Below are 23703 nucleotides of genomic sequence, written 5' to 3' on the forward strand. Positions count from 1 at the left end.
AGGATTTGGCAGTACAGGGGTTGAAGTGTGATAGGTAATGGAGCTCAACATTCTCTGTCTTTTAATTGGAACAAGATGCGCTGTCAACTCTTAGCCAAGTCCATTCATTGATTCACCTTATAACCAGGGTACCATTTGTGTATAGGTCACCAGGGAAGTTTGACCAGTGGTTTTGTATGGGGTTGCTGATCACACTTGGCCGAGTTGTGATTCACAGTGTATTCCTGTCTTATGCTTGACAAGCAACTGTCTTCTTTACCACAGACTGAGTGAGAATGGGGTTGGGGATGCCTCAAAACTCTTGAGCTCTTGGAGAGGTCCGTTGGAAATGCTGCCTGTTCTAACTACAAAAGGGCTCTTCAAACTGGGAACACTTATGCCAGTTTCCAGAAACCTTGATTCTCACTCCAACTTAGTTCAAGTTCAAACCTCAACTGTTCCAACTGAACAACTGAACATAAATACATCTAAAATGAGACAGTCTGATTTTAAACAGAGCTGTTCTGCGCCAGAGGGAACCAATTCATGAAGATGAAGCGTGATGCCAAAGATATGGGGAAAAAAAATCTGGGCATACATTATGTGTGGAATTAACGGAGTACATGTATATTGCTCACAAGGCATCATTAGGCATGTCAGGAGGACATAGTGCTCTCCCCAGGGATCTGCCGCTGCCGGTCGGCGCCGGTCAGGCCCGACCGGCACGCAGAATTGCCGACCGCCACAATCTGCCAAATCAACTTTTCCGACCGGCACGTATTCCCGATAAGAACCCAAATAAAATAGCATCTTGGTCGAGGGATCGATCGTGAAGATATGAAGATCGTGAAGAAACGGTAAAATTTCCTCGTAAATTTCACTTTGCACTGCCATGCATATCGTCTGCGCACCCACGTACGTGCATATGCAACATATCTGGACCAAATATTAACATGAACCAATAGGAGGCTTTGGTATGCGCAATGCACGTGTACATAGTGCGTAACGAATCTTTCCATTGGTTGGAAGGCCACACATAGGCTTGCATATGCAACGCTCTCAGTGCGCAAAGATCGGAAAACCCCCTCTCCATGATGTACAGCGTTGTTTGTCCAGTTCCGCATTTTACCCAGTTGAACTTGAAAAGAAAATTCCGCTAACTTTCAGAAAGACAAAATTGCAAATGACCCCATTCACACTTCGTGTAAACACTTAAAAATCTGGCAGAAAAACAATTTTACATGTACTTGCAAAACTGACAATCGACCGTGACAGTTTTTCGCCGCGCCGACCACGGTTAGCAACATTCGGTGCATGTATTTTCTGCTCGATGTTGCATAAAACGATCACTGCGATCGTTTTTTAAACCAACGATCGCACCGCATTCGTTAATTGTTGTTTATCCCACGGTGAAAATATTAACTCCGCAATTTTTTTTATTCAAAGGTAACAGCATGATTTTGCCTTTTCCGTAAACAAGTTCCATATGGCAAGATACACGCGCTCAGTATGCACGTGACACATGGCCAGATGTGTCAGAAAAGCAAATGGCCAATCTACATTATGTTCATGTAGACTTTAAAATGACTGTTCAGAAAATCCCTGCACACATTTATGAATGTCGTTATCCCATATGCATACTGTACGAACTTTCGTACAAAGAAAATAAGGAAAATATTCCGCCAAGATTTTGCATGTTTCGCCTTATTTTCAACACAAAAAAAAATGAAAAATGATTTGAATAGCAATGAAAAATTATGGGCATCATAGAGATAGAAATTAATTAAATATTTAAGGGATTTACAGAATAAAATCAATTTTTATTTCTACTCTTTTTTTTCTAATTCAATTGCCCGTCTAAAATTATCACCTCATCCTAGTTGACCAAAATTACAAATTTTCAATTTTTTCATTAAATTTCAGAAATTTCAGACATGAGATCCCTAATTCTAGGCTGTGTATATGTAGAGGGGACTCTTTTCACTTAGTTGTTTTTTGCTTTACCTGCTTGTGTATAGGAGTTGTCCCCCTGCTTTTAACATTGAATTTCTTGTTAGCTTGCCCTGAATTTGCTAGGAGTGGTTCCCCCCTTTCCAAAATAATCCCCAGAGTAAATATCCTGTCATGCCCTATTGCACAAGACCTGATGCATGTGAGTTCCTTAGATATAGTCAGATGCGGACCGGCAGCAGGAGAGACCACAGCATCCACATTAACCGCTCTCTCTTTTTTACTAAGCAACTTCTGCCTTCAGCTTTGGTCTGCTGTGAACTTGGTGAGTTGAATTTGTAGATTAAAAATCCTAGGACTTTCTTACATTGTATCTTGATTGTACTATTTTTGATATTTTCGAACCAATGGAGTATTGAGATGAAAACTTCGATGGAACTCTTGGTTTTGTGAAGTTTTGAGTGCATAGGACTTTTGGAACTCAGGAATACACTCTTTTGCTTTGTTTTTAGCCATAACAATTGATTGCTTTAATTTTGCGACTATTTACTAGTGCTGTGTTGGTTAATAATTTAAGTCCGTGTTGGTTAATAATTTAAGTCCGTGTTGGTATTGGTTGACGTTTGTCTTGGTTTAAGCAGTACTGTCGGTTTAAGTTAATTGGTTACGAGTTGAGTATATTTCCTGGTCTATACATTTAAGAAACACAGCTAAAATTACTGGTCCTGATTGAGAGGTTTGTTTTGGATTTTTACTCTGTTCATATTGAAATAAATATTTTTTTTGTTGTTCTTTGCTTGTTGAAATCAAATTTGATCTTCCTTTGTCATTTCTTTTTGAGAATATCCTGCGACTCTTCCTTTTGATCCCTGGTTCATGTTGGTTTTCGCGAGTTCCCCCATTGTGTGTTTTTTTTCCAGGTTACATATACACAGCTGAAAACACCCAGAAAGTGCTGTTTCCGGCCATCTGGGGGCTTTTAGATTCCAAAAATTTTCTGGTACGCTCCGCGCCAACCGATGGTGGCGCTCCGCTTAGATAGTCCTGCCGGCACTAAAACCATCCTGGGCAGAACCCTGTCTCCCTCATTAATGCATAGGAATATCATTAGTGGTTGTATGCAGTGGTTACCTGTGCACCTTCTTGTACTGCCTCCTCATAAATATGGATGATCTCATTTGCATCAAGCTCTTCCTCCTTTGCAATGGAGACTCTACAGAGCCAGTACTTGCTGCATTGACGCATGGCTGGGACTCTGCTTACCAGGCTGTCTAGCCATTCAGTCACATGGTCCGTTGGACAGCCCTGTAAAAAAAATTTCCAACCACTAATTTCAAATTGAACACAGTTATCATTCGGAATTTTTCTACAGAATCAAACTGGAATGACCTACAGACAAGGATTTTCTTCTACAGGCCTCCTGCATCCAACAAAATCCATCACTGTCTCGAAAGGAAAACATCCTTTGCATTTTAAATGGGAATAAAATCCCCCAAAATGATAATGCATGTGTGCGCGTGATCATGCTTAACATATCTGAGAGATTTACAACATTAACCCTAACCCTACATAATACCACAAATTACTACTTGTAGTAAAATGTAGTACTGAGCGCTGTCGCTTGTAAGAGGACATGACTTTATTGTTCTGTGAAGCCATAAAATACAATGTACCATACAGTGCTGTGGCACTATGAATGCATGGCTTTATTGTTCTCTGTACAAGTAACAATGGAAGTAACCTAGCCAGAAGTAGTAATTTGTAGCGCTAGGTCCTTCAGGCTTAGACTATTACTTAGTATTTTGTAGTACTGTGTAGTGTAAGCCAAACAATATGCTTGGCGGTTAGGGTTAAATATGCATGATATCTCATTTTAATGTAGACTGATCCATTATCCCTTACCGACTGCAGCAGTAGTGAGCACTCATCCATTGTACTGTTCAGGGCAGCCATCAGCTCGTCCTCCTCCTGACTAGTGCTGCTGTCCAGGGAAGTGGGTGGGTCCGAGTCCAGGTGCCACACCGGCATCGGGGCTTTGGTGGGCGTGGCACGCTGGGAGGCCAGGCTCCGCCTGATGCGATCAGCGGGGGTCGTCTTGAAGCTGAGCAGGTGGCTGTATTTGGAGGGTGTCTTGCCCTTGCTAGCCAGCCACCGCTTCAATCGCTGTCTGTGATGAAAAAGGTTAACAACAGTTCTAACGGTAAATGATGTCTATACACGTATGTACTGCAGGTAAGGTATCGCTGCAGTAAATTGTATGGAAGTCAAGCCTGTCAGAGAACAGGGTTGGAAAATTAAGGCTCGTTAATACTTGGTGGAAAAGTGAATGTGGACACCATTTTTGACATTAGAAAAAGCATTCACATTGTGAAGTTGCAAAATTCACAGAGGCACATGTATGAGCTGGCCCTAAGGTATACACAAAACTACATGTACTTTCTTCGCCAGCCATCTGTGACCTGGGTTTGAATCCCACACTGGGTACACAGGAGGATAAACATTTCCATATAAGCCTGATTCCATGCTTTTTCCCTTCTTTGCTCTTTATGCTCGATGCAAATCTTGAGGTATTTTCGACAACTTTTGTTTCAAACTTCTTTTCTTGAGCTTTGAGCCTTTTTTCCTATGCAACTAACCTTTTTTCACTTCAATACATACTTCTTTCATTCTTTTCCTGTTACAGGTGTGTTACAATGCATACGTATACACATACATGTAGCTAAGATCATTTTCTACATTGTAGGGTTCAATTGGCCTGTTCCACTGCTGCTCTTTATAGGAGTAGAGGTGATTTGTTGATTTGTGTGCTTTAACCATATCCTGCCGGGTTTAATGTGAAGTGGCATGACGGATGCCCGGGGAATTTTCAAGATTTTCCGTTTTCAAAATTCTTCAAAACTTCATTTACTGAACGTTTACACCCACACGAATGACTGGTGGCTACTCTAATCTGACAAACATCTATTAATGCCTGAGTATTTCAGCCAGGCCTGCCGCCTTGTAAAAAGAGCCCAGATTGTGCGGTGTTATGTCATTTTCTTTTGTTTCCAAAACTTGCCGAATGGGCTGCTGGCGTGCAGCAGTATTGTATCTCTCATCCCTGGAGCACTTTTGTCCCAGGGGTAATCCGCTCGCACTGAATGCCACAAACAGTAGTATAATCTTTCTAAACAATGATGGATTTCCTCTGCTATTGACAACTGAAAAAATGTTGGCAATTCCCAGCAGCCCTGTCTTTTGTTCCGATTACAGCCTTTTGTTACAAGGCCAAACTCCTTTGTCGGATTTCGGGCACCCTGGCTTCACATATAAAGCAAACGTCTCCGGTTCCGTGCACCACAGCACGAAGTGGTTAACTTCCCTGTATTGTCTGTAATAAGCAACATGAGTAAAGTGACTTACTGCATGTCCAATTTCTTGTCTTTCCATGGCTGTACGGGTGTGGCTTGTTCCTGACCATGCCTGTTAATTTCTGTGGACTCCCGGCTCCGTTCTTGCAAACGTGGACTACATCTCACGAGGGAGTCTGTGCCCAGGAAGGTCACGACCTTCCGCTTTCTGGATGGTTCCTCCTGAGTGGGGCTGCTCCGTTTGATTGCAAGACGGCTCTTCATTGCATTGTTGTTTGTAGTGTGGTGTGGCTCTGTGGTGCGGGATTGAGTTTCTCCTGGACGTTGGGCAGTCCGGGCAGTTGACTGTCGCATGCTCAAGTTGTCAGAGTGATGGGCTGTGCTCTTGACAGATGTTGGAGTTCTGAAGAGGTCCTTTTTGGGAGTCAAAATTGACAACTTTCTCTGTTTTCCGCTGTCACAGCCTTTGAGGCTGGCGGTCTGAGGTGGCAGCGTGGCTTTTGATGAAGGTGTGATTTTGGCCCTATTCCCAGTGGTGCTTTCTTTCTTTTGCAATAAATGCAAAGTCCGACATTGGGTGTTATTTTTCAGCTGTTTTTGCGCCCTCCATAATTCCAGTTTTTCCCTGTTCAGATGGAAACATTTGATAAGAAATATAAAAAGTAAACAAATAAATATAGGTAAACACTATGCAAACAGAACAAATCCCCGTCATGTGATTAGTGGGTTGTTGAGCATGTGCCGTTGACTCATTTGGTACATGTATTATTCAACAGTGTGCCCACTGAATATACATGTACTCCAATTGGGCAAATACAGCAATGAATGACATGCATGTGCCATAGACAGTACAATGTAACAATAGCTCTTCCCATAGGCGTGCTGTATCACAAGTGCGCACTGTGGCAAGGTGCAGTCGCATGCACAGTTTCTCACACAAACTTTCACTTGTGGCTAAGAACATGAAAAGTTTTCTCACCTTTATAACAAGCTGAATAACGCCTTTTACAGAAACAGAATTTATTCATTAATTTGGGATTTTTTTTGGCCGTGCCTGACGTGTATTTTAACACTGTATACTCAGTGTGTGCCCCCGAAGGCTTGTGAAAAAAACCACAAGCATACTCAGGTGGGACTCGAACCCACGACCTCCTGCTTACTAGTGCAGACATCTTAACCACTCGACCACCGAGCTCACCCATGTCGGCTGGCTGATTCGAATTAGATGTAGCAGCGACAGCGAACAGAATTTATTCAGATGTATGAAACAAGCAATGGGCGTTTCACATTTGTGCAATGGAAAGACTCATTTCATTTAGTGACATTCAATGTTCCATTCCACTCAGCCTCACCTCTCGGCATGGAACACTGAACCAGCTATTGCAATCACAGTCATTCATTACTTGTGTATTATCGACTTGGTTCCATGAATGACAAAGGAAGTCAGATGTTGCATGGCAGGCTGTCTTTACGTTTAGTGCCGATTTTACAATGTATGCAATGTAGTTCACCAATTAAAGTGAAAGGTGGGCAGGTGAATCGCTATCGGTTCATTTATTGGGAGCTGGTCTCGTTTAACCCCGAAAGCACCGGGTTATGTTGGACCATCTCACAGCCTGGGGGGGAGGGTCTCAGAAAAATGGGCACTGTGCAAGAACGGCATATTCGATTTTCACAAAGTTGAGTGCTAAAATGACTGTAAAATGTCCCCCGCCCCCCCAAAATTCTAAGGGCTAGGCTTGTGAAAAGAACGGACTGTGGTGATGTCTGAAACATAACACACTTCATTCCATGGTTTCCGGTTGAAGAGGAAATGGGTGAACTTGACACAAATGTGCCAAGGTTGGGACTCCTAGCACCCCTCCCTTACAATTTAAATAACAATGATCCTTCAATTTTATAACCAGGGGTAGCCCTCCAGCTCAGGTAAAGACCAGTGAAATAGCTAAATCCTCCCAACAGACCTATTGTACACTGTAATTATTCATTACTACTACATTTATTAGCATGGGATGTATTGTTAATGTTCTGCAGCAAGTAGTTTGAAATACATTAGTGATTGATATCCAATCAAACATCCAATAAAAGATGACTAATCTTGTAATTGATGTTTTGTCTGGCAGTGGAATTCTTTCTCACACCAACCTGTTATCATACACAGCCATCATGTGTGTGATCATGCTTGAACTCTACATGTACATGTCGCAATAAAAGTAAAGTGAACAGGGGTGGGGGCGTTTCAACTACCCACTTAAACAAGTACCCTCTCACTGTGACAAACTCACACATAAACACAAATGAGAGAGACACTAGAATGGCACTGCCACTGTGCACTCAGTACTCCCCGGACTGAGTCACATATTTGTGCACATTCTGATGAAATTTTGTGTTCTTTAAGTCATTCTGCTCTTACCTCATTGTCATTTCCTGCTCTGGTGCTTTCTCTACCAAGGTACTGGAGTTGCTTCTTTTGTCCTTGCTAGTCTTTAGGCCTTCAAGGTTGGACTTACACTCAGCGGCTTGCCTACGAGACCCAGAAAAAAGGCAGTATTGCTACCTCTCAACTGCATTAAGCTCTTTTTGTCAGCCTTTTGAAACATTCCCATTCACTCATGCCCCCAACTTTTAACGACATTTAGCAACAATTTGGCCTATACCAATAAACACATTTTTATATAGCAATGATCTACATGTACATACCTTTTGCTTGTAGATGTGTGCTGTGTTTTGGTGTTATGTGTACGGTTACCTAGCCTGGCTTCTTTGAGAGGCTGTCTGCCCACCAGCTTGGTATCATTATGGTGAGCCTTCCCAATGGAACTGGTGTATTGTTTCTTAAGGGCCTTCTCTGCTTTCCACCTGGCAAGTCTCTCCAGCATAATGTCTGCATGGAAAAAGAAGTAAAACCTTCAAGTTAACAACTGATCCCCTGTGTATGAAGTTTTCAACATGCACATGTATATTTTTGCTATCAACCTATGTACACTGTATTGCGCCCTCAAGAGCAAACTTACCAGTAGCCAATTAATGCCATGTGAGATATCTAATTCCCGTTTAATACTGAGTGACAGCACTGCACGGTCGGTGAGGAAAAAGTCATGACAAAACGGTGAAACTTACACAGTCAATATCAGCCCATGTCTACGTTTAAGTAAATATTTCAACATGTTCAAAAGTCATAATCATAAAGTTAAAACCTGTGATCAATAAAAAAAAAACCCGACATGCATGTTTTAAGAACCTTCTTTTTTCACTTTTGCGTCAGAAGGTCACTCATGACTAAGATTGATGTGATGTGGGTGCTGCACTGTGCACACACGTGCAGCATTGTGTAGTGGTCACAGTGAAGTTGCCAGAAGCTGACAATAACTTTCTTCTAAAAATTGAACACAAGACATGTTCTCTGCGAATTGTAACCTACACAGTCTGATGGGTCTAGAAGATTCTAGATAAATTTGAGCTCATTAAAACATAGCAGATACTAAGTGAAAGAAGTTGCCCCTGTTTTTAATCTCATGTCAGGGCCAAGTGTCAATTAAGGAGCATATGAAGGGCCGTGTTACAGGTCTAAACACTACCAAATGGTGAAGTCATTAGGGCTGTGCCGACTATCTGAATAACCTAACATTCAATCGATTATTTGAATATTATTTTCTGAATTTGAATATTCGAATGCAAAATTCATGAAAAGGGAAAATTTTTGTACTATGGAGGCTTGTTTCAAGCAGATTCAAATAAAAAGAGACAGAAATCTTACAACTTTTCAAAAAGTAAATTATTCATTAAACAATTTAAAAGGAATAGAAATTTACAACACTGCAAGAAGTATTGTTCATCTCTTAAATGTTGCTAAATCATGGCTGGAGATTCTCCTAGATAGGAGAATCTATTTTATTGATTATAATGTACAATTGTGTGTGTCATTGCAACTGATTTTGTGTATGGTTTGTTCATCAACAATCTGCAGGTCTGTACGGCCGAATATTTGGATATTCGATCAAATTGAAGGTCGAATATTCGAATAGTGAATTATTTGAATTGACTCAACCCTAGAAGTCGTGAAAGATGTCTTTTTGTATACATGTTGTAAGGATACATGGCAATTTTGGACTTTTCTAAGGCCTTCGTTTTAGGTTCCTCATGAAAAACTTCTCGGGAAGTTGGATTATTATGGAATCAGAAATAATTTGCATAGTTGGATTTGGGATTTTCTCTAAAACTGGATACAAAGGATGGCTTGTGAAGGAAGCGTTTGTTTGGAAGAACAAGTTTTGTCAGGAGTACCACAAGGCACAGTCCTCGGACCTCTTTTGTTCCTGACTTACATTAACGCCCTACCGGATCACATTAAGTGTAAAACAAGGATTTTGCAGAGGATTGTCTTATATACATGTACACACCAATTTCCAGTGCAGAGGATATGAACTTTTTACAACAAGATCATAAAAATCCCTTGAATCATGCAACCCAACTAAATGCTCTATTATAGTCATCTCAAATACATGTAAAAAGAAACCGCTCACGATGTTTTTTGTGAACGTACACTTTGTCATACAAGTTCACAGTCATACCTTGAGGTCCAACTTGATGGTAAACTTTCGTGCGGGGGGGAACATGTGGGTAACACTGCCATCAAGGCCAAGCGGACATTGGGATTCCTGAGAAGAAACCTTTGGTTCTGCTCCAAGGAAGTGAAGACCATTGTATATACATTACATGTACAATGCTGGTCAGACCTATTTTGGAACATGCCACATGTGCCATGCCTGGGACCCCGATAAAAACTGTCACATCATAAACTTGAAAGGGTACAGAGGAAAGCAGCACGCATTTGCGTCGGGAATTACAGCATCAGCATTACTCAGATGTTGTCTGAATCTGAATCATGTATACATGTAGTTGGCAAAGCCTCCACGAGAAAACATTCTACCGACTTGAGGGTAAGTTTGGGGCGTGGAGCTAGAAGTGACTTTGGTGGCTTTAGTAGCTTACTTACGAGCACTGAACAATTAAAAATTTCAGCTCTAAAAGTTGCATGTGACGTGTTTCCAGATTCAACAGTATTAGGCAAAAAATGTTGAATCCTGACTCCACTTCAGCAGCTGTGTACAGAGTCTATGGGGAGTGAAGAGAATTTTTTGCATATTTCCCAACAACATCGGTAAATGTTTCTCCGTCCAGAATTCGTGTCTTGCAGCATTTCTGTAATGACTGACTTTTATTGAGATGATATGATGAGAAAAGTGGAGTCAGGATGCAACATTTTAGCTGTCAACATCATTAGAGCGTCTCAAGGAAGCACTAGCACGATAGTATGTACAACTCGCCCAAGTCTGCTGACTTCAACTTCAGAAGGTCTAGGCACGTCAGAAAGTTTAGAAGATTGTAATTTCTTCCGCCCAATTTCCGGACACCTGACACCATACATGTCAATGTCATGCGCCGAGGACCGAGTAAAGTTTGCCTTCGTCACTGCAATATTACGGTGCAAACGTAACATTTCCTAATAGTAACAGGCCTACAAAAAGCCCATTAGTAATGAGCTGTATTACCTTGCTCCGATGAACTTTCCGCTGACTCCATTTTTTGTAGGCCTGGGTTTTATCGCGAGAACTGCACTTTCGATTTTCGTCGAACTGGAGGAGGCAAAACTGCAAAACTGACGCCAAAAAACAAACAGCCAATCAAAATGTTAGCGAATACCAGCCAATTGAGGGCGCTGGTTTAGCTTTCGTAAACGGCACATGACTCGACCTGCGCAAAGCAAAACGTAACTTTCCAGTGTGGTGGTAAGGATTCTGTATTTTTCCTTCTGGAGGTGAGGGATGAGTGAATTCTATTACTGTTCATACACATATGGCCTAATACTTCCCTTGTATTTTAAAAGATAATTGTTCCTCAACTTTGCCTGCAAGTTGTAACCTGTTTAATTTGTCCATTTTGATGTAAGCAGGCCTTAAACAGTCTGTTTTCTATAAAGTCTATAGCAATGTATGTATAATACTGCTCCAATCACAACATCAGCCCCAACTATTTTTGGACTCGTAACGACTTGAGTAAACATGTAGTTGGGCCGGCCCAACTACAACACAGAGTTCCAGTGTGCATGTGTCCAGCATGTGCCAAAGTCGTATTCATTGTATCCTCGCATGCTGTGAGGCTGTGTCATGTCATAGATGAAGTGTAAGAGATGCATAAACTTGGATAAGGTCATGAAGGTTGAGAAAATTTCTATAGAAATTGGTCAACAATGGTTGGGCCAGCCCATCTGCAGCTCAACAGTGGGCACAGATGCTATAGTTGGGGCGGAACCGTAACATATCCACGACCGAGTCACGAATATTTGCGGACTTAGTCAGTTATTAGGCCCAGGCTACATATACTTTGACCAAACTTTGTTCTTAAATAAACTAAATATAAATATGATAAACTAAATTTCTGATGGCTTCTTTCTCAGTAGTCAGGTAGTTGAAAGTTTGACTAAAATCCTACATGGAATAATGAAGAACGGATGTCACCGAAGCAGCAGGGACAATGTTGTCTGCAAACAAGTGGGATCGACTGTCATGGCTGCAGTAAAATTGTTTTTGAGTCGATCCGTACCTTGGATGTCTCCTTCATTGGATGACTCCTACCTTGGACAACTTGCACCATCTGACCATGGGCTACATGTACCTTGGATAACTCGTAGTATACCTCGAGTGAAGACCACTCGTACCTTCATGTTGGCAATTCAGTTGTAACTTTCTTGCTTTTCCTTTTCAGCTTGGTTAAGGATCAGATTTGACAATGTACGTGTATATCAAGGAAAGATCTTTATAAATACTGAGTGCAAGCATGATTTTCTGCATAGTGCCTGCCGCAGGCGTTAGTGCCGTCGGTTTACGTGATGGATGTTGAACAATCTGACCGTTAATCAACTTGACTCAACTGTTGAGAGGCCTTGACTCTGATGCGGCATACGCAAGGTGCACCATTCGTACGTAGTACGCAGCCGCTGGTGCGGGAGACCTTAAATAGTGTCTTCCAATCTTGGAGTTTTGGGTTGTATCTTAAAGATACAAGCATAAGCTGTTCTTTGTCTCCGTTTTTTCATTATCTATAGGTTTTGATTGACTCAATATCAACATTGAAGTTTCTGGAATCTGTGAACAGGAATTACTGCGGTAGCTGGCACTGATCGTTGAAATCATCTTCAAAAGTTTTGTTTGTAGATAATTATTCACAACATTAAATTCGAAATCCGCTGATGAACATATCCAATAATCCAATTAATTATGAAATAACTTACAAGTGTAAACTGGAATAGCGAACCGATTTATTCATTTATCGTGATACTCATTACCCTTTTGGGGGAGGGGGAAGGGTGGTTGCCTTCCTTATTAACATTCTTTTTTTGGGGGGGAGAAACTTCAGTTTATTATTGTGGCTTTGGGAAAATGTTATTGGATTTTTCATTTTGTAGGGGAATGATGGCTTTGCCTAGTAACTTATTTTTGGGGGTGTACTTAATAAAACTTGTCATGTCTTTGTTTCTTTTGGAAATGTTTTTGGACTCGTTTTTGGGGGGATGGTTGCCTCTTTTTTTTAATTCTTTTTTTTTTGACAAGTTACAACTGACATTACTGTATAAATTTGAATTAATGACATCACTTCATTACAGTGGACAGCAAAAAATAAATCATATAAGAATAAATCAAGCTGCTCTAAATGGATCGATGGCAATAAGTGATATGCAAGGTCAGATCCAAATATTTTACAATATTGATACAAAATTTTGAAAACTTAGGCTCACTATCGTTTAAGCAACGGTGAAGATTCCGGTGAAAATTGCATTCAATCACGGCCGGCCACGCTGACCAGTGCCAGTTGCCTGAGCACACGCCTGACATTGACGCATCTCACATTAATGCCTTAATGTCACCCCAGCAGCGTGTTGGGAAGGTAGAGTAGCCCAAATGTCAAATCAGGTGACAAACTCACGACTAAGAAACCAAAGTATCGTTCAAGTTGATTGCAATAATAATAAAGCTCTGAGCAAGCTCTGATTACTGTGAAGGTACGAGTTGTCTGAGGTATGACTTGGTATAGTTATGTTGAGATGATGTACGAGTTGTCCGAGGTACGAGTTGACCTGTTTCTGTAAAACGTACGTCACCAAAATTCGCGCATGTACGTTGTGAACGTCATTTTAGGGGTTATCGGTAATGCCCTACCTCTGAAAAATCTGCCAGTTAATGTCTCTTGAATGAGGAATTATTTTTTGCATTAATTGCTTGGATGTAGTGATGCAGTTTGACAGAAAAAAGCCCTTTTATTTGCCAAAGCTTGATTTTTTTATCAATGTCTCTTTTTCGTTCTACTAGATTTTACTGTTTGTCAATTTCATTTTAAGTTACAGTGAGGCATAAATTTTAATTCTTACAAATAAATCATATAAGCATTACTGTGGGTAATTGATCTGGATATTATGAAAACACTTCTCTGTCTAGGTTTATTTTTTGAAAAAGTTGCCGCCAAATCCACGCCCATCATCGGCAACGGAAATCTCAAAAAATAAGGTGCGAAGTGCTTTTTCAGGCTCCAAATTTTTCATAGTGCCCTCAGTAGTTGGTGAAAGTTGACCAAAGTTGTCATCAGTGCCCTTGTTGGACGTCCAGCACTGATCGTGAGCGAACAGCGACCATTTATCCATTTTCTAGACAATTTCAACTAGTTAATTTTTGTATTTAGTCTGTAAAGTAAAAACTATGCTCCGCAGACATTTTTCCCGAACTCTCACTGGAAAAGCTTTTAATTCGCACATAGCTGCAGACAGAGAACTCTGAAGTGACGATTGATCGACAGTTAGTTGACGTCTGTGCATGATTTCATTCAAGAGTTTCACAGCAAGAAAGTTGGATGCGCGAAAATGTGTATGCACGAATTAAGGTTACTCATGATACACATGTAGGGGTACCATGTTTATCATATTGGGCACGATCAGTCGATCTTCTATGTCCGACTTTCCTTTCTGAAAATAATCTGCCTCAATGACAACTACAAATTACACACAAAAGGTTATTGGCTAATGGTGGAATTATTAATAAAATCATCAGATCATGCAGTTTGATTGACCTCCATGAATTAACAGATCAGTCGTGTCAGCAGAGGACACTGATCATGGTGCTGGTTGTGAAAAGTTTTAGCTTCGCGTGATTGTGTTTCTAACTTTTTTTTTTCCAATTTGTTGTCTTAGCCAATACAGCCGTTTCACAACAGTGCGCCACCAAGAGTTTGCAACGCGTTGGCCAATCACAATGTGCAAAATTTGTCGACCCAGTGTGCGTTTGGAAAGGGTCGACAAATTTTGCGCGTTATGATTGGCCAACACATTGCAAACTCTTGGTGGCGCACTATTGCGAATCGCCCGTATTCTCTGTCCACATTTCAAAATCTAACACCAACTGGCGCCATGACAGCACTACCTGCATATGATAGCCCCACCCTCTGACTGTAGACGTTTGTGCAGTCATGTACAGATATGCAAATATTGAGTGATTGTGCAAATCGACTGATTGTGCCCAACATTTACACACTACTAATGCATTTCTTCACCACCTGGTACTGACAGGTAGGCTAGGCCCTGCCATGTGTTTGAGTATTTGTACTGGCTCACATAATGTACAATGCAATAGTCCATGTCGTGTATTTGTAGGTTGTACATCCATGACCCGTGATGTGACGTCTTGCGTTGTGCCTTGACTTGTTGAATTTGAGAGAGATAATCGTGTCTCAATCCTGTACGTCCTGAATCACAAAAAACACCAGTTACAATGTTGTGTGAAATTTACTGCAAGAAGCTGGAAGGCATGGGAGAGCCTTTAAAGACCAACTCCAACGCTTTAAAAAGTTTTGAAAATAAACTATAATTGTGTCTAGTGTGTAATAAATTATATGTTCATTACCAAATCATGTCTGTATTGCATCTGTATTTTTTGGAATTTTGCTGAAACTTTTGAATGGTGCATTAGAGTTTTGTGAACAAATTTCCACAATTTGACTGCTGGCGGCACTGTTGAGAAACAAAATTTGTATGATGTAATACTTGAGAAAACATTGAAACTGGTATCCATGGCTACGTGTGCGTGCACCGCATACTGAGGATAGATTTGTGTGCCGCTTCTACTGTGTCGCATAATCTCTTTTCCGTAGAGAGTTTGTGCTTCTTTCTTCATGATTAACCGTAATGCTAAAATTGTGCCTCATTGGTGAATGTATAAATCCTGCGAAATAACTGGGATTGAAATTCTTCAAGTTTTCGAAGAATGAGAGCACTCTTCAAGTTCGTGCTGTTGTCTGTGGCTACACGTGCCATGCATGCCTAAAGTGCACTCACTGTGGTACATGTATTTCCTCTTCACGGTAATGCATCTTAAAAATCAATATTCATTAGATGCAAATGACATGAATGAGTCGTGACGACACGTCCATTTTTACAATACCGGACTGGACTTGCAGGAAAAATGGGTACAAAACGTGTATAACAAGGGAGATACATGTATTGAAATCTGCCACTTTTATTAGACTTGGCTCTTCTGAATAAGATTCAATATGAGAAAGGTTTACATCCTTGGAGTTGGTCTTTAAGTTTCTTGAAGTCTGTTTTGAGTGAGATTTGTTGTTATGTTTTCAGTGTTTGATGATGTTTTCACTCATTGGTGGTTTGTACCCTTTCTTCCTTTCATTTTAATTTCTGCTCAGTTTCTTTTCCCGTTTCAATTTCGTTTGTTTTTCTCCATATTTTCCAAGATGCACGCATCCTGGTGCATCTTGATGCCAATGACCACCAGAGATGCATCTGCCATTGTATAGAATTTTTGTTTTGAAATGGCTGCTGCCTCCTATTCCTTCTTTTCACTTGGCCTGACCTGCAGATTTGTTTTGGTATGGTAAAACTAGCCTTGCGAGGGAATCATTCAGTATTTGATTTCCCTGCGACCGAAAGGAGGAAAAATGGAACATTTCATGGATCCTCAAGCGTGGTTAGTTTCACCGTGCCATGACTGCATGACCTGGGTCAGTTCGTTTCATTATGCTTCATGTTTCTGCATTTTTAGAGATACATGTGCATGTACATGTGCATATGTACGTGTACATGCACATACTGTATATACATCTCATTGATAGATTTTAGAATCAGTCATGAAAATATACCTGTATTGCAAGTCATTTGAACATTTCTGTCCATCCATAATGACATGGGCGGGATTATCCTGGAAAATTTGAGGGCTCACAAAGTATTGGCGTACCATAAAAGACGCATTCAATACATGAAAGATTTTGAGTTTGTTGTACATCTCAATTTTCAATCACTTGTATATGTACATGTAACACACCAATATGAAATGTGAAATGTGTTTTGGACAGTGGTAAGGAGCACTATGAATAGGGCCTAAGGGAAACTGGTGTGGGAAATTTGCAGTGTTGGGGTTTGCATGCACAACAATGTGAATCCTGAAGCTGTATGCAAGTATTTGTCTAGTGTCCACAGGGTACCTGGCCATTCAGAATTATGTGTACATGTAAATTAAGCATGAATGAGGGCCAATGCTGCTCTCTTATTTGGAAACAGTGTTGAGTTTGTACTTCTTCCATTGATGTTGAAATGATAGGAATTAGTACAGGAGATCTGTGTTTAACAAGAAATCGAGATAAAGCCGTCAAACAAACAGGTACCACAATCATAAATTCACTGATCATCTCATTAGAAAATTCTTCGTGATCATCTTTCTTTTTTTCTGTAATCAACTCTTTGGCAGAGGACTGACTAACCCTAGCCTTTTCTTTTGCACTTACTCGGCAGCTGTGTAGAAACAGGCACACGGAAACATTGCATGCAGTGTGCAGGGCTTGCTAACACTGGCTGTTGAGCCATGAACTACACGAGGCTTAACTCCTGTGACAGTCCTGATAAAGATCAGGATGGGGCGGGCAAGCCGTCAGTGTAAGTTCTTTGCTCTGATTGCTAACTTGTAGTTAGTGTTGTGTTGTTGTCTTTGGGTTCTTTTTCTTTTGCCAGTGGAGCAAATTTGAAAGCTTGATTTGTCAGGCTGTTCAAGCCATCTTATGTATTAACTACCCTACCCAACAAAACCGATAGCAGTGGTACATTTGTAATTGAGTCAGCCATAAATAGTCATAAGTCATTCCGTCTGAAGTCCAAAACAGAAATGAATGACAGGTACTATTTTGTCATTTTTCGTCCGTTTTGAAAGTTGTCAGACTTGTGTTTTGAAATAATTTGACTCATGACTTGGCTGGATGACAACTTTTGTCCATGGGTAGTCACAATTGGGCCATTAAATTTGCTCCAATTTTAACTTTTCCCAACAATAACAAGTAGAATGAGTTATTAACGATGTAATGCCTTGTGTTTAGTTGCGAAAATTACAGCTGCACATGTTTGCATGAGTATCACAAGTATTCTGAGTTAAACGGTTATCAAATACAGCGCAATTTTGTTTGTACTTCGACCCTTGAATGTCTGCATGCCCCAGTTAACGTTGTTTTCAATTTTTGCTTTACAATGTTTACGGTTAATTTGGTATTTTTGTTTGTATGTTGAGGCAAAGTTCTGTATTTGCTAGCAAAACTTTGATGTCATTCCAGGCAGAACACCTCACTGTTGCGTTGATTTGTGCACAAGAAACTGCTTGAATCAGGGGTTGCCCCAATTATCCTCATCTTTGGTGATTCGTTGTCATGTTTGTTAACAAGGGGCCATATTTTTTTTTCATAAAGGTTTTCAGTGAGCAAAATTTGGTTTCACAATTTCAACATGAAACGTCCAAAGTGAGCAGTGGCTTCTCTGAATGACATCACAACAACAGCACCTCCCTTAGCGTGGACAATTTTGAATAATCAAACGGTGGACTTCTCAGTATTAATCAAAATGGGTTTTTGGAGTTTGAAGTTGTGCAAAAAGCATGTCTGACAGAACCATATTGCATTGATCCTTTCATAAACTGCGTGTCTGAGAGTTTGTCAGTCCGGTTTCGTTTCTACATTTTCCTCTCTGATCAAACTTGTTTAAGCTTGTCATTGTGGGATACCTTTGCAGAAGTACAGTGCTGATTGGTTTTCCAAGAGTAAACACAATTCTGAAACCAATACCATGGTAAAAATTGTCACATCCACAAGGCAATATAACTTACACGCATGTACATGTATGTACATGTATTAAAGTCCCTTGCGTTGTATTGCACATTCATGTTACATGTGTACATAAAGGCTCTCATTGAGGTTGCTGGTTATCCGTGCTTTCATTTTTGATTTGTCACATAGATCTTAACAGATTCGCAGACACTAATGAAACTTGAGTGGATCACGTGCCAAAGGAGGAAATGAAATTACAGCAGTGGACAATTCTGTAACAGTCCCTGCGCCATTGTGCAGCTGTTGTATATTCATGTACATGTACTGTATACATATTGATTGGACTTCATGCTGTTGGTGCGGTGTTCTATAGTCATGTACATGTATGATTTTGCAGTTGGAGATACTGTGTGTCCATGATGTTGATTCAGCTACAGGTAGATGTACATGTATATTGTGCATTTCATAACTTTTCTGGGAGTTCCCAATTTTGATGTCTCTAAAATATACATGCTATTAACTTGATAAAAACTGTTCACAACATGAGCTTTGTGCTGTATGGTGAGTATGACTATGTTCAGGTAGTTGACAACATCACATAAGAAAACTATGTGTAAGAAAATCTCGAAAGGCAGGTCTTTCTAATCATGTTCCGGAGTGTGAGAATTCAGCGTTTTACAATGTACCTGATTTCCCCTTTTTGTTTTAGATGTTGACCCTGAATTTCAACTTTTTTGCACACCTGGTCTGTACAAAAGTATGGGAACATTTCAGCTTTTTGCGAGCTGTTTTCAACTTTCAAGTTTAAGTGGCCACTCACACCTCTGCATGTTTAAGTAGGCCCATCTTCAACAATTCAAAATTGTCCGATTCTGTCTGAAATCTAGCTGGAGTCATTTACTGCAAAACCAGAATTCCCCGAAAAGTTAACTGAAGTAACAATGCAGGTGATTCACTATACAGTACGCCACCAAGAGGTTACTACAGAGAGGCCAGATTTTAGTGCATTGTGGGATACTGTTGACAAAGTCTTTTTGCAGGTTGCACTACACGCTGGGAACTTGAGTTTTTCCTGATATTTGCCTGTCTTTGGTGGAAGATTTGTGTTACATGTATCAGTGTTGAATTATCCAGATGTTTTGGTGAGGCACAGTATGCCCCAATCCACAGGCATCAAACATTTCCTGAAGTCATATATAGTCTGATATTCACTCAAATGCAAATCACAGAAAGCCAGCCAGATTTTTGTCAACTGTAAATTTGACAAATTCCTCGTTATGGCAAAACTTTTTTGTGGAGGGGGCAGTGTAGTGTGAATTGCGTGTATTCCTAGACTGTGATTGGAACTTGGTCTATTCAGCTCTGAAGCAGAATTGTCCGGGTGTAATGTGCATGATTTATTTGTGATTGGTTTGATCTTTTCATTGTACACATTCTAATGCTACTTGGTTCACTGCACACAGCTGGTTTGAGCTGCACACTCGCACCATGGAACGGGACAAGTTGATCAGCGATGGTAGCAGAAGGCGGAGCTATGGCGATGGGGGAACGTCCGTCACCGATGATGACGACCTGTTGGACATCAGCACAGACACCGATGTGTCATCATCATTCCTCATTGGGGTATCTACACGCAGTAGGCGCAGCATGAACGGGTTGGAAAATGGATCTGGTAACGACAGCTTTCCTCAATTACAAACGTTTCTTGCCTTAAAGTTTCAATTACCAGTCGGTCATAGTAAACTCATGCCAGGTGCAGTGGTACTTGCAACTGAAAATATAAAGCGTTATATCACAGATGATACAGCCGTTTCACAATAGTGGGCCACCAAGAGTTTGCAACACGTTGGCCAATCACAATGCGCAAAATTTGTGGACCCAATGCCCGTTTGGAAAGGGTCGACAACTTTTGCGTGTTACGATTGGCCAATGTGTTGCAAACTCTTGGTGGTGCACTATTGTGACTCGCCTGTATTCATGCACCAGGGCCAGTGTGCTAATCCCTTCCAACCCAATCCATACGAAGCCAGCTGCATACCTGGTTACTGAAGTGTGATACCCCTGTTGGTCTGAACTGGCGGCTAAGGCCTGCTTGGCTTGAGAGCTATACTGCTGAGCAAAAAGTCTCGCATGCCACTGTTCCCCAGCAAATTGTTCCCCATGCGAAATTTCTTACTGCATTGTTGCCTTTTTTTCACACTCAAAGACAAAGTGTTGGAGCAATATTTCTACATTCAGCTGTGATACATGAATGCATGAGGACTCCATGTGTGCTTAAGGGAGTGTCTTAAAAATCGGGAATGTTCCCATTCCGTTAGACTGTTCCCACCGGAACGCTGGTGTTCCATCAGAACGCTGGTGTTCCATCAGAACGTGCCTGCATCGCTGGCACGTTCCACTTTGTGCATTGACCATGCCAGGCAGCGCATGCTCTCAGTGGACGGTCCCGCTGTTAGAAATTCACAATCAGGAAGAAAGATTTCTGTGTCCGAAGCACGGCAGCTAGAGTGAAGCATTTTGTGATTTCTTTTCCATATTCACCACGACAAAGCTTACCATGCAGTGAATTTTGAGTATTTCTGGACGTCTGTAACTACGTCTGTACTCGCGAGTGTTTTATTCATCGTCAGGCTTGTGTGGTAGAGGGCTTTATCATCACAATGTTTCTAGTTATAAGTACCGATATTCCATCATATCAGAAACAATTTGGAAACCTAAACGGTAATTGAAGGGGTGCGGGGTTAGGTCTTAAAATCACAAGAAAGCTTGAATGACATGACTAATGCAATTACATGTACATGTAATCTCCACGTTGGTGTTGCAGCCTATAGCGTAGTGACACACACACACCAACATATACTCTGTATGCAGTCAGCACGTACATGTAGTGCTTTCACTTTTGTATCTCAATGAAAAGCAAATTTCCATCATCAGATTAACAAATTTTGCCACAGCACATTTCCATCTTCAGTTTACTTCCAATTCTTATTCAAAATTACGCCTATCATAAAAGCAAAGTACATGTAGTTTACCTATGGTCGTTCATCATGGCAGGCTCTGTTTTGGGACATTGGGCTGAAGAGTTGTACATGGGTGATGTGAAGCTACCTGAATGAGGACATTCTGATGGGAATGCGTGTTCCTGTCAGACTGTTCTCACACAGGAACATAGCATTCCATGTGGAATGCCACTGTTCCCAACAGAACGACCAACCGTTCAGGAATGAGAACACAGCGTTCCAATGGGAACTTTCCAGCTGTTCTGAATTATGCAACACTCCCTAGCCTCCATTGGCTAGTTGAGACTCTGTGTGGGAACCAGTATAAATACCACTCAATATTGCATACAGAAATTGTCATGGTGTGTTATACACATCCGTTCAAGATGTACTTACAATGTAAGCTCTTTGCCAGCAAAGTCAACGCTCACTTTTCAAAGCACTGTGAGGTTGTCTTCTGCAGAGTTCAATTACCGTATGTCTGCAGTTTGTGTGGTAATCTGAGGATTGGCAGTTGTACTCTGTATAATTTCACAATATTTCAAATCAGCCTCTCCTTGGTATTTCAAGACACTACAGTAACATGAGTCAGTTTGCTATAAATTTCCAAATGGCAGGGTCATTCAAAGACAAAGCATCTGCCTGTTCAGTGCATGTGGGTTAGCCTACGGCTGCCCTATTGGGGTCAACCTTGGGCATTCGTATTGATGTTCTTGAATGACCTCGAGTGTACAATGAGCAGTTTTCAATGGACATTCACCTTGCAACACAACAAAAATAAATACTTTTCTTAAATAGAATTCCAGATTGTCTTGTATGGGTAAATTTATAGATAGTCATCTGTGGGATTTAGGTATTATTGCTTGAATGAAAAATTAAATTGTGTATAAAAAAGACAAGGCCTGTTTTGGGTATACATGTACGTTCACGTTTCGATTCTTTTGCCATCGGGAAAAGAATAGATTTCTTGACCCCGTTTTATGGCCCATACATAAATAATCTAAGCTAACCATAGCAGACAAGTCTGTGGAAACAATTTACATGTACATATTCCATAGATTTGTAAGAAAAGTTATTGCTATTTCAAATGTGTAAATCCTGTGCATTGTTGTATTTTACTCGTGCCTCATTCGGTACAGTATTTGAAATTTATTCCATTTAATTTCAAGTCTGTAAACCCGAAGTTGAAATGGCTGTGCTCAGGATGGTTTCAAAGTGTTTCTGCCAGAGGAGTTACATGAACATTAATCTAATATCTAACTGTATAACCTGTGGTAAAACGGGTGGATTGAAAGATCACAATTTTTGCTTTGTAAAAAAAGGGAGGCCTCTTTTGTTTACTAGATTTGTATGAAGGAAGCACTGGTCTGGATCAGTATGAGGATTTCCACACCATCGATTGGGCACGGGACATGCAGCGATATCGCAAGGAACACAAGGCCGTCACGCGGCGCGGCAACGCATCGGCGTGGGGGCGTGTCAGGGCTGCCTTCTATGCGGTCTCGGCCTGGGTGGTGGTGCTGCTGGTGGGCATCTTTGCAGGTATATCTCACCTTTTGTTGAACTCTTTGGGGGCTCATTCAGATATCCAGTAAAATTTAGACCAGCATGTGGGAGTTTTTCCCTTACTTGCCTTTATCTCTGTTTCAGGCTCCATCTCTTCATCTTTAAAATCAATCCCTGAAGGTATAGGTTTACAGGTGTTTAAATCCCAAAAAAGTGCATTGCCCCCTCTGTCCAGAATACTGTGTTTCACTAGACCAAAATGACCACATGATCGAGCCACAAATAGGCATGTCCCCTCACTGTTGGACATCACATCACATGGTGACTTCATAGACTTGTCCCTACTTTACAGTCCAAACCCTAATGTGAGGGCCACCAACCAGTGAAGGTTATAAAATCAGGCAAAACCCGAGATGAAGACCGAGTACAGTACTGGGAGAACCCCCTTGGGCTGTATACTCAAGAACCTGACTCACAAGCAAAAAAGAGAGATACTGGGCCGACACTCCCTGTACCATTGCTGTTACTCTTGGGCTGTATACTCAAGAACCTGACTCACAAGCAAAAAAGACAGATACTGGGCCGACACTCCCTGTACCATTGCTGTTACTCTTGGGCTGTATACTCAAGAACCTGACTCACAAGCAAAAAAGACAGATACTGGGCCGACACTCCCTGTACCATTGCTGTTACTCTTGGGCTGTATACTCAAGAACCTGACTCACAAGCAAAAAAGACAGATACTGGGCCGACACTCCCTGTACCATTGCTGTTACTCTTGG

At 41.0% G+C, this 23703-nt stretch overlaps 2 protein-coding genes across 7 annotated transcripts in view; one reads left to right on the plus strand and one right to left on the minus strand.

Moving 5' to 3' along the window:
* LOC110977163 (uncharacterized) overlaps positions 1-10979 on the minus strand; it is a 14746-nt gene extending 3767 nt beyond the window's left edge. Inside the window, exons 1-6 of the mRNA XM_022231039.2 lie at positions 10832-10979; positions 7980-8163; positions 7693-7803; positions 5332-5904; positions 3832-4096; positions 3061-3234 (exon numbers count right to left, since the gene is read on the minus strand). Coding sequence (XP_022086731.2) covers positions 3061-3234; positions 3832-4096; positions 5332-5904; positions 7693-7803; positions 7980-8163; positions 10832-10862 — 1338 coding nt within the window. The 5' untranslated portion in view covers positions 10863-10979. The remainder of the gene's footprint in view (positions 1-3060; positions 3235-3831; positions 4097-5331; positions 5905-7692; positions 7804-7979; positions 8164-10831) is intronic.
* Positions 10980-10998: 19 nt separating this feature from the next.
* Positions 10999-23703, plus strand: part of LOC110977162 (H(+)/Cl(-) exchange transporter 4-like) — a 35837-nt gene continuing 23132 nt past the window's right edge. The window contains exons 1-4 of one of the 6 annotated variants that reach the window (XM_022231033.2): positions 10999-11097; positions 17125-17265; positions 19880-20088; positions 22760-22957. In XM_022231033.2, the coding sequence (XP_022086725.2) occupies positions 17195-17265; positions 19880-20088; positions 22760-22957 (478 nt within the window). In that variant the 5' untranslated portion in view covers positions 10999-11097; positions 17125-17194. Of the gene's footprint in view, positions 11098-16972; positions 16994-17124; positions 17266-18253; positions 18854-19879; positions 20089-22759; positions 22958-23703 lie in introns of those variants that run through there. The other 5 variants (XM_022231035.2, XM_022231037.2, XM_022231036.2 and 2 more) reach the window with 5 other exon arrangements.

The sequence above is a fragment of the Acanthaster planci genome, linkage group LG02 (assembly GCF_054643075.1).
Source record: "Acanthaster planci isolate LZ-2023a linkage group LG02, COTS_SCS, whole genome shotgun sequence".
Lineage (NCBI taxonomy): Eukaryota > Metazoa > Echinodermata > Asteroidea > Valvatida > Acanthasteridae > Acanthaster > Acanthaster planci.